Source organism: Filicampus tigris, chromosome 7, assembly GCF_054856515.1.
Source record: "Filicampus tigris isolate MCC_2025a chromosome 7, RoL_Ftig_1.0, whole genome shotgun sequence".
Lineage (NCBI taxonomy): Eukaryota > Metazoa > Chordata > Actinopteri > Syngnathiformes > Syngnathidae > Filicampus > Filicampus tigris.
This window is the reverse complement of record NC_141223.1, coordinates 2,278,865-2,290,677: the sequence shown is the minus strand read 5'-3', so window position 1 is coordinate 2,290,677 and position 11,813 is coordinate 2,278,865. Positions and strand designations below refer to the sequence as shown.

General features: G+C 43.4%; 1 protein-coding gene across 10 annotated transcripts in view; it reads left to right on the top strand.

The window, feature by feature from the left end:
- The first annotated feature begins 561 nt into the window (after positions 1 to 561).
- Positions 562 to 11,813, top strand: part of gdpd5b (glycerophosphodiester phosphodiesterase domain containing 5b) — a 36,198-nt gene continuing 24,946 nt past the window's right edge. For 4 of the 10 annotated variants that reach the window (XR_015087374.1, XR_015087375.1, XR_015087376.1 and 1 more), the window contains exon 1: positions 563 to 873. Coding sequence is in view for 5 of the 10 variants with exons in the window: in XM_086035034.1 (XP_085891160.1) it covers positions 834 to 873 (40 nt within the window). In the remaining 5 variants the exon portion in view is untranslated. Of the gene's footprint in view, positions 874 to 1,943; positions 2,358 to 11,813 lie in introns of those variants that run through there. The other 6 variants (XR_015087373.1, XM_086035032.1, XM_086035035.1 and 3 more) reach the window with 4 other exon arrangements.

Genomic DNA, 11,813 nt, shown 5'->3' with positions numbered 1-11,813 from the left:
CAAAGGGGAAGAGCACCATTGTGTAGGTCAATCAACTGTTTTGAAATTTCAGCCTAATGATGGCTAGAGGCAGCTGTTTCTAATTCAATTCCTATACGACATTCACCTGATTTGGATGTACAGTAAATACACTCGAATTAAAGCTGAAAGTCTGCAGTTAAAGCGCATCTTGTTCATTTCATCTCAAACCCATAGCGGCTGTGTTTAAAACCCAAAAGATGCTATTTGTATTGATGTCTCAATATTTATGAACCTCACCGTAGATTCTGACGTAAGTAAGTCTTTCACAAACTGTTGGAACTAAAAACATGCCTTAGTAAAGTTTTTATTGGACATAAGTTGTTTTTTTTTTAAAATCAAAACAGGCAAACAATTGCATGTAAAAGCCTGTTTTGATTCATGTTTTGTTGAGTTAGTGTCTGTGTAGTTTGTGCCATACGATTGATGGAATACAGCGCTGCTGTAATTCATTTATTTCTATCAGCTTTTGCGTTGCACGAAAGGATAACAGTCACTAGGTGGGGCTCAAAGCATCCAAATAAATGACACGTGGCCTCTGTATCAACATTGTTTGGCAACGCCACTATGGAACTGGGAAATCAAAGCCATGCTATTGTTATTAAACGCTGAAGGTTTACTTCCTGTATTGATATTCTCACCTAAACCTTTGTGGCATTAAACACTCCCACCTGCAGAGGAGACCCCCGCCAGTCATCCGTCCCTTCCTACCAGTGGATGCTGCCGGCATTTTGAAGTATGTGAAGATCAATAGAAGCTAAGCAGCTGGAACTCCTGATTGATATGCAACCTGTGGAGAGGCACAGGGACCACAAATGGGCAAGTGGCAAAACTGCATGTTAAAAGAAACCAGTGGTGAGCGCCTCCTCTGATCACCTACATTTACAACCACAATTTCTAATATTTGTTCCATCAAATTTCATTTATTACCAACCGTCTATTCTTTTCATTGTGTAACTTTTCTCCTGGCTGCTTCCAGTAGGTATGTGTGGATGTTTGGGTTTATGCCCCATTACATTTCAGCTATGTGCTGCCATGTGAATCTCATTTGCCCAGGGCCTTAAGAATCCAATAACTTGAACAGCAATGGGACTGTTACTTTATCTCACAGATTTCCTCCTCTGTAACCTCACCATTTGTCTGCCCTCATATGGCCTGGTCACCGCACACGACAGTAGCCTGCTTAGTTCTTACAGAGGCTTGCGCCTCCTGAAAGTATGTTTGTGTACAATTAGTTGACCCCTAATTGTGACTGACAACTAATAAGGCCAATAACGTTTATCAGACACGCTGTGTTTTCTCAGATTATGATTGCACATTTCTTGTGCAGTCAGTCATGCGTTTCTTTCGAAATAATAACCTCGATGTGCAGAACAGAGACCCATTTGGAAGTTTGGGAGTTATGGTTTCATTTAACAACGACTGGGAGATCCTTTATGTTTTGTTGTGAACTACATCGTAGGTCAGTTTGAGAAACGTAAAGGGGTTTGGGCGAGATCATTTGCATGTGTGGGCAAACACACAACGCATGTAGAAGAGGCATGGGTGTATTCATGGCCTTTCATATAATCTTATCTCTCAATGTCAACACGGTTTTATTTGATAAACAGACAGTAAACAGAGCATGCTCCTTGGCTACTCGCCTGTGAAATGTACTACTGTTGCATTCAGGCACCCTCGGATTTTCTGCTACAACCAATTCACGTGACTGTAAAAAGACAACGATGGGACAAAGTGTAACACATATACCACACTTGAGAATAAGGATGTCATCCCATAAACGCATTCGCTTGAATCGTTTTGTTGAAAGCCGTACAACTTTAGCTAAATTAAAGTTAGAAGGTTAATAAATTGCCGGGATTTCAATTTTCATTGAACGCACGCCGGCCGGGAGTAAAGTCAGTTTGGTGACGCTCTTCGCTGTGGCAGGAGAGCAGCAGATTAAAAAAGCACCCACACCCCTCCTACCTTTCACTGCTTTCAATTATTTGGCCGGCGGACGACTCGGCTCCCACGCCGAGGTGGAAGGAGGAGATACCGTTAACCTTACGGGGGGGGGCGGGAGCGCTAAAGGGCGAAAAATCGCTCTTTTAAGCTTAAGGGGAAAAAAGACGACGTAAGCACTCGTGCTGCTATTTTGTCTTTTTTGGGGGAGGGGGTTTCGACTGTCAAATTTCGCACTTTTACCAGGCTACCAACCTATCATCTCCTCTTAAAAAAGACAACAAAAAAAAAAACACGCCCAGTACCTCCACTTATCGGGGGTCTTCTCGCTGGGTAAAAAGAGACGTCAAATTCCTCTTTGACCTGGAAGAAAAGTGATCGCACTCCACGGACAGGTGAGTAATGTTGTCTCCTGACATTTAGTTGCACTCTATGAGTTTTGTTTTTACGCCCTGTGTTTTTGTCAGACCTCTGAACGCCACACACTAAAACCGTCATCAACCGTTGTTTGAACGTCTGATAAAGTCCTTAACGTTAAAAAATGTGTGTATATATATATATATATATATATATTCAAACATTTTCATGACCCAGATGTTTTGAACTATGCACCAATTTATTCTGCTTGTGGTGTTTACACTCCACCCTGACATCTAGCGCAACATTAGGAATGATTCACTTCGGTGTCATACTCAGTGCCGGCGACGTCACGTCATTTTGTCCCGCGAAAGCATTGCGTGACTTCTGTTAACTCGCCAGAAGAATGACAGCTAAATGTTGAGGAGCTTCATAGTGGTTAATTATTGTCGTCTTGTGGCATCTTTGTGCCAAGGAACTAAGTCAAAGTGAGTTGAGGAACTTCATTTAGACAAAGGTAGTGCCTTACCGCCACCTTGTGTCAAATATAGGCAATTATAAAATTGTTGGAGGGCGTCGATTACTCATGGAATTTTTCTTTCCGCAGCAGGGCAAATGGAACACTGTGTTAGAATGCCCATAACGTATGTAAGGGGCAAGCTAGTCCATAAACGCAAAAAGTGCAGTTCAGCTATGTCTTGGCTAACCATATGTTGAAAAGAAATTTCATAAGCAGCCGCCGCAGCTTTTTCAATTGAAGCCAAAGCAATAACAAATGCCAGTGTTTTATAGCATAATGATTCACACCATTCAAACAGTTTCTGTCTGGGCCATTGCCTAGAAAGAAGACAAAGTGTTGATGTTGAGCTTTCCGAATAGCAAAATACTTGCGCTGTTGCTGTGTCATTGTAAATGCCATCACATCTGTTACCGTTGACCAAAAAAGACAAGCAGTTTGCTTTGCTTGCCGTTCCAAAACCAAAGTACGTACGAGCCGAGTGATTTGTTGCGTGCCGTTACACCCCTTGCTATGTTGTACGGTCACTGTATTTGGTTTTACCGCTGATGTGGTCCACGATGAAAACAAGTTTGACACCCTCGCTTTAATGGCTCAAAACGGCAAACAGAAAGTGAGTCAGTGTTGGCATCACATGAAGTTTAACTTTGCCCAGTTATTCTTTTGGTATAGTTAATCCCGGAGAGGATTCAAAGTGCAATATTGTCCCGGGACTCCCATTGCTCAAGGGCCATCCGAGCAGTGCTTGTGAAACAGACCGACAGCTCTCTCGGAACCAGTTTAACTTGGAGTCGGACTATCAAGGAAAAAGGCCTAATTATGTCTTAAAAATTGTATTTTGGCACATCAAATTATGTATCAAACAATATAAAGGCTGAGCAATTAAATTCAAATCGATATGGCAATGTAGTAGAATGCAATTTTCAAATAGTAAAGGCTGCAATCCAGGAAAAAAAAAATCTGGCTTTATATATATATATTCCAGTCGACAGTTACGCGTGTTCGCTATCTCACTCTTACATGGATTTTGTTTTTGCAGCATTTCTTCATGATGCCTGTTGATTTTATTTTACCTCCAGTTTCACTCGAATTGCAATAAATTGTTGTTCCCAAAATACATTCGACCAACTAAACACTTCCTAATAGACAAATATAGACGCAACCCATTGGCAATTGATTAAGAGCGCCGCCCTGGTAACTCATTTAGTCAATTTCCATTATTTCCAACGGGGGGGGAATGTATTGAAAGCCGAACAAACGAGAGGACGAGCAGCGTTTTTAAGACTGGACTGCGTTGACCCGCTTCCACCGCATTTGGAACTGTGCCATCTTCACTGTGTTTACTCTTTGATAGCTGCCCTTTAAAAGGTCCGAAAACAGAAAAAGCACGTGATGCCATGCCTCGCCTGCATTCGCAGCGTCATCCCACCATATAGCCACCTGTACGCTCCGTCAAAGCAGAACAGACGTATCGAGAGGGCGTTGAACTCCGATAAACAACCACTTGTTATTATTGGCTGCCCTGAAGCAATGAGGTCACGTTCAACCCTGCGCGACGCTTTCGCTCGCACTCAAACACAAACATGCGCTCGTGTTGCGAGCCTTTCCCCGAGTGTGGGACGAGGAACTGCCCAAAAAAGATCTGGCGTTTGTCTGAATGCTTTCCCTGTTCGATTGCCCCCGAGAGACAGGTCGGCTTTGTGCGTTGTTACAAGCTATTAAAGTAGCTTAAATGCACCTGAAATGAGCGAGTCTAACGCATACACGCAGTACGTCCTTTAACGTGGCACTTTGCTGAACCCAATTTTACCCGGCGCCGATACATTTATAGAGACTTGGAGCCAGGTAAGAGAGCTGATTTGTTGTAGACAGAGGCGCAATTAACGCTTTGCTTGGAAAAGTCAAGTCAAAAAAAAAAAAAAAAAAAACGATTTTAGGCCGGAGCGATATTGACTACACTTACGACATCATTTGAAAGTTGACGCGTAGGGTGAAATTCCAAATTTTATTGCGGTGAGATGAGCACGTTTCTTGGACGTTTCCGATTGTAATTGTCGCAAATTCCCGTTGTAACATTAGAGGCTGCAAGGCGGCAACTTGAGCCGGCTTCAAAGTGCTCACACGAACGGAGAGACGGCCGGCGTTGACGTCCATGCGGGGTTCCCCTTTTTCAAACTGGCGACAATGCTCCCTTTTTAAGAAAAAACAATCAGACTGTCCTTCCTTTTAGGCTTGGTCATATTCCCACCATTTAAGGTTCACTTTCAGCGAGGGATGTAACAATTCACTCAAGCTTCGATTCGATGTTCAGTTCCCGATTTTTTTTTTGATTCGATTTTAAAAAGAATTGCAACCATGCTCGTCTCTGTGCATTAGTGTGGTTCTGCAGCCGTTCACAAACGCAATACGCAATGATGTTTGGCGCAAAGGCATCATTTGATTTACACATTCGAAATGGGCTATGCATCGGGAATGAAAAAAAAAAACGTTTCAAGACATCATTTTCTAGATGAATTTAATCAACTCGCTTTTCGATTAATCGAATCATTTAATCAGGGCGAATCGATTTTCAAATGGATTTTCGATGAATGGTTACATCCCTACTTTCAGCTGTTTTCCAATTTTGAAAACAGAACTTTTGACTGAACTTTCAAGCCCCGCGGAATATTTTGTTCTGTCACAATATAAGCAACGTATGATCACAAGGCCATTTGCGTTTGTTCTCGGGTTGCTCTTGCTCACGTTTCACATCCAAAGCACGTTCGGATCTGGCACACGGAACCCGTCTCCTTCCTGAGCTGTATGATGACTGGACATTCCCATGGCGTTTATTCTGACCTATAAGTGTTTGAAGAGATGAACGTGGCACCTTCAGGAATCTAGATATGAGCAAAAACGATTTTGTTTTGTCTAATCACGACCTTGAACTAATTGAAAATGTGTAAATAAGATCAGTTTTGCGCTCAAAGCGTTACTCACATTTTGCATTTTCCCGCCTTTTCCCATGTCGCAGTTCTGTGCAAATGATACGGACCAAGCAGATTTTCACCTTAGGCGGTACTATTTGAGCTTTAGCCGCAGATGACAACTCTTGTGTTACTTTTTTTTTTTTTATGCGACGATCTCTGTGTGAAAGAGGCCACTGATGGCACCCGCTTTCCTGGCCAAATCTTGACAAATCCGCGTATAATTAGATTTAAATGCATCGGAGAGGATGCTTATCTGGGGCATGGTAGCTGTCGGGAGTTTGGGGAAAATATGTGAATTTTCTCAAACGGCCGGTGTATTCCCGGGCCATCACGGCCGCCTGCAGCCGTCCCAACCCCCCGTCAACGATTACATTATATACTTCCGATTACTTATAGACTTCCTCTATATACACGTATACACAAATGTGTGTATACTATCTATCTATATATATATATATATATATGTATATGTATAAACCCTTCAACCCCCCAAAAAAATATACATATTGAAAAATATATCTTTTTTAATGAATGTGCCAAACCGCGACGAGACTATGCGGTGGTCCACTGTGATGTCATCGCGCATTTGTTAGTGAAGAGCCCTCATGCAGATATCCTGTCGGCGTCTCCAGTTAACATACCAGACCACCCACTTTTCCGCCTTTTCCCCCACATTGTCACGAACCCGTCAGGTGCTGAGGGGCCACGAAGCGACGGCGCCGCCTCGTTTGCCCCCTCCGACAACAATCGTTGCCGTCATGCCTGTGCATGCCGCGGATGTCTTTGTCAGCTGTTTGCTCTCCAGGCCGCACTATCAGCTCTGCAGTTACCTCCAGTCAACACCAGAAATATGCTTTGTCCGACACCCCAACAGGCAGTCACGGAGAGAATAACACTTTTATACCATTAACCCAAATACGGGTATATCCCAAGTAAGTAGACAAACGAGTTTAATATTACGGACTTGGAATACAAGGGTGTTCACGGCAGTTGCTGGTGTGGCTCCGTCCTGCTTCCAGGTCGTCTTGTCTTTTGATGTTTTAATGGTCATTAACAAGGAAATTTATAACACAAGTCAAGGCAAGGTGAAAGAACAAACGCTTCTTGGCTGACGAGACTGCTCGTTATGCTCTTGTGGAGTGAGTGCTGTAGGAAGGTAATGCGGACATAAGCAAGGTTACCACCAGGGGCGGAGCCATGGGTGGGCCTGGGTGTGCACAGACTGCCCACCCAGTGGGATTCATGAAAAAAAAAAACAACATACTTTTAAGTTGTTAGTAAATTATTTTTGAATTGTGTTTTTTATTTTTACCCAATATTAAAAATGCCATAATTGTGGTGGTCTAAGGAAGGTCTGAACTTCACATTATTCAGCTTGTCATTTTATTTGAATATACGATCGTTTCGTGAAAGGAGGATTGTGCTCAGTGAGAGAAATATTCAGGCCCACCCTGATTTTTCCAGGCCCACCCATTAGCCACGTTCCGGCTCCGCCCCTGGTTACGACCTAGTACCTAGTACCTCATGTCAACACAATCGTAATCTGTACGATAAGGACACGAGTGGGATTGGTGTGTGAACCGAAAATACTCGGCGGGTCAGGGAAAGAAAGCATCACGTCAAAGGTGGCTCAATTTTTCAGGTTTTACGTCGGTGCGAAAAGTTTGTACTTTTGAATTGCCATCCTTACATTCAAAATCGGGGTCTTGTTTCAAATGAACAGTGCGGAAAATGCACAACCGTAAACTGATCAGGAATCCATTCCTGCTGTGCTCTATAAAATCGGCAAAAATGTTGCTCATTGTTTTCCAAAGTAAAGGCACATGTTTGCAAATGTTTTATTTGGATTCAACGCAAAGTTGATCGAGGACGACAGAAAACGACGGCGACTGTTCCAAAGATGTGGATCATTTTAAATGAAACACCAAACGATTAATTGACAACTTATAAATTCAAGCGACGGCCCTCCATGTCCCGCCTTGTTTTTGTTCTCGGTTGAGCAAACTTGGTGAGATTGTTATTTTTAAATGGATCTTGTCGTGTTGCGACTTTCTTCATCTAAATGGGTCATTGATGTTCCCAAAACGCCGCGGGTTCGTCTGTTTTGAATCCAAAATGATCCCAACACAATTTTCCCTTTCAAATCGTTTTTTTGTTACACCCCCCCCAAATAATTATCGTAACAGGCCTAGCAACAAATTGGGGTACGTCCTTCATGATGGCCAATATTTCCGGAAATTCGATGTACAATTAGCAGAAATAGCCGCAAGCTACTCTCTTGTATAACTTATTTGACCAAACGTTTTCCCGTGAACACGTCCAATACGTGTTTTCTTAGCTGGAACCGGTTGTTCACTGGGTGAGGCTGATATGCCTTTATTAGGCCTTGACAATCAGCAGGGGGGGGGGGGCGGGCACGTCAAATCCAGAGGACGGCAGCTGAAGAAATGAAAATGTCTTCATATAAGGCTTGAATGAGTGGCGGTGTTTTACACCTGCTGCGTGGCCAGCGCCCGTCTCTCAACTCCGATTCGAAGCCTTTAGAATCAAACTCACATTTGGTGTGACATCCTTAATGGATGATGATGATGATGATGATGATGATGACGGTAGCTGCGCTTTTTGGGGCTTTGTTTGGCGTCCAGTGCCACTCGCAGGTCCTCCTCGAGTATCTGGTTCAGGTTTGCGGCGCGGGTGGAAAGTCGACTGCCGGCATTGCTTGGTCAAGCGCTTTCCGTGCCTTTGAATCAACGCAGCCCTGAAACCAGAACTTCCCCTCGCCGATGGAGGAGGCTCCATTATGTGTGCTGGAAACTATTTTTAACTGGAGAGCAAAAAACGAGAGCGATATTTTTGCAAGTCTCCACCCACTTGTAACTCCTCATGTTTCCTCGAGAGTCGGTGCGTATCATTGGTTTTATTTTGTACATTTTAGTGGTGGAAATGAATAACTTCCACTGATGGGCGTATCGGGCCCGAATAATTGGATCTTCTTTTTTTTTTTTTTTTTTTTTGTGGATAATCTGTGTCCTCCATTTGTAGATTGTCACAACGTTGTGACGATGTTCTGGTCTGGTTCAATCCCCTCCATTAATTCTCTTCTGTCAGACGGCTGGCCCGTTTAAAACGTCTGCGGTCCTCTCTCGTTTTCTTGCTAGCATTGAAAGGCAGCATCACAAGTCACTCGGATAAAGTCAAAACACGATTCTGTGTTAGTCATTGAGATTTGTGACAAAGAGAGACTTATCAAATGACGCAGCGTCATAAATGCTGACCGGGCATGTTCAGCCTCAGACAACTTCTTGTCCTCTTGGAACTGATTCTCAAATGCAATGTCGCGCTTGTCCTCTGACATGCTCTCACCTGAAGCACTGGCCTTTTTTTTTTAGCTCCGCCTTTTCATTTTGTAAATGTTGCATGCACATTCCCTCGCCGTGAAAGGACAACGGCTCGGCATTTTTTTTAAACGTTCTTACTTGTCATGCAAATGTCGAACGAAGTGATTTATCACTAGAGCAGAACACTGAAACACACGCATGGACACGGGGGGAGTCAACCCAAACTTTTTTTTGTTTTTTTTAAATCATGTTTAACATTTATATGTTCTATGCAGCCCCACTAGTCTAAGCACGGCATTCTGATTGATATTGTGTTTGTGCAGTATGAGTTGAGCAGCAAAATGCACCCCTTTTAAGCCATCTCCAGGGGCGGCCATTTTGTCACTTCTGTCAACTGAAAATGTCATCACGGTTGCTCAGGTAACGACCAATCACGACTCACCTGTTTTCTGAAGCTGAGCCGTGATTGGTCGTTACCTGAGCCCTGAGCGGTTGTGATGTCATTTTCAGTCGACAGAAGTGACAAAATGGCCGCCCCCTGAAACGGCTAAAAACAGGTGCATTTTGCTGCTTAACTCATATTCCACAAATGCGATATTAATCAGAATGCCCTGTTTCAACTAGTGGGCCTGCATAGAATCTATTCTTGAAAAAAAAATAGGTTTGGATTGACTTGTGCTTTAATACCTAAAAAAAGGAGGTTTCGTGTGAGGTAACGTGACAGCAGCTAGAACTTTTGGACCAATTCCATTTTCGTACCACTTGCTTCAACGGTTACCCCAGAACTGATCTTTGCGCTACCCTCAACTTTGAGTTTTGTCCAATCATGCTGAATAGGGCTGTGCAATGAATCGAAATTCGATTACAATTAGTAAACTCAACAATTACAAAATTGCTACAATCGTAAAAAACGATTACAAAGATGCATATATATCCAACGCGCTGTTTGTTTACACGAGGAAATCCAACTTGAATTTGCACCTTTTTTTAAATTTTCTTTCATTTCATCATTTTTTGTTTGGTCCAAAAGTAACTGACATAATTATAGTGTTTCAAAGAAATGTATTTGCCTTTTGTATTTTTTACATTTCAACATTTTCTTGTTTTGTACCCCAAAATAAATGATCCTTTGAATAATCGTGAGTTCAATCATCACCAAAATAATCGTCATTCATATTTTTTTCATAATCGAGCAGCCCTAACGCTGAATTGTCATTTCCTCAGCTAAGTGTTTGTTACTTGTGTCTGAAAGGTTTTTGCGACGCATTACAGGCAGCTGACTCGGCAATGTGAGAGTGGTTTGTGGCGGCGCTTTGTCAAGGTCCTCAGCGCGCGGGCCGGCGGCCATGACGGATGCCAGCAGTCGGTCGGGAAGTATCGAACGGCAAATATTTACGACGGCGCTTGAGGAGCTGTAGAAGAAATCCATCCGCTTGCTGGAGTTCGTGTCGTTAGGCAACTGTTGCCAAGTTATGCCAAGCGGCAGGTTACGCCCCGGACGCCATTTTGACCTGTTAATCACCTTGCTGACAAATAGAGAGACACAACCGTATATTGCAATGAGGTGACGACGCTTTTAATACACACGCTTGTATGGAGGCCAAATGATAATACTTTTAGGTGATGAGCCTTCCGAGATGATGTCATTAGACTGAGTACATTATAAACGCCCGGGTTGATGCGGTGGACAGGCCGGGGCGTAAAATGCAGGCGCTGCTAACAAGCAATGTGAGTGTGAGTCGAAAAAAAATAATCCCACGAGAGTAGGCTCGCCAGCACAGTGACTGAAACGAAAAGTGCGTTTTGCGCTGATTGTCTATCCAGCCTGGTATTGAGTTTAACCCAATAAGGCCTAAAGCGCCTGGGTCAACATCTCCCCAGAAACGAAGGGCGACTATACTGTAGAATCATCCTCTTAAAACGGAAGTCAACCCAAACATATTTTTTTCAAGGATATGTTCCCAGCAGGCCCACTAGTTGAAACACGGCATTCTGGTTAATATTGCGTTTGTGGAATAAGTGTTAATCCACTCGTTTTTAGCCATCTCTGGGGGCGGCCATTTTGTCTTCTGTCGACTGAAAATGACATCGCAACTGCTCACAACGAGCAATCGCGGCTGACCTGTTTTCGGAAGCTGAGCCGTGATTGGTCGTTGCGAGCACCTGTGACGTGATTTTCAGTCGACAGAAGACAAAATGGCCACCCCCGGAGATGACTAAAAATGAGTGGATTAACACTTATTCCACAAACGTAATATTCATCAGCATGCCCTGTTTCAACTAGTGGGCTTGCATAGAACATATTCTTGAAAAAAAAATGTTTGCGTTGACTTCCTCTTTAAACCTGAGGTTCTCCCAGAAATTCAACACCTACAAAATAATTGAGAGCTCAGGGTTCGTTCGGGGCCGCAAATGTTCGCCAAAGTTTCGTCAGACATTCAGCGGACGTTTGCCTGTGCTTTTCTTGTCGCAAGGGAATTTTGAACATGTTCAACAAGAAAAATCACAAAAACTCTTGGCGAACGTTTTGCCAACATTTGCGGCATTGAACGAAATTTGACGCGAAAACACACGCAATTCTTCGGCGCCGTGGGATAGGGGCTTCAAGGCTCAGGTGACGACCAATCACGGCTCACCTGTTTTCTGAAGAAGGGCCACGATTGGTCGTGA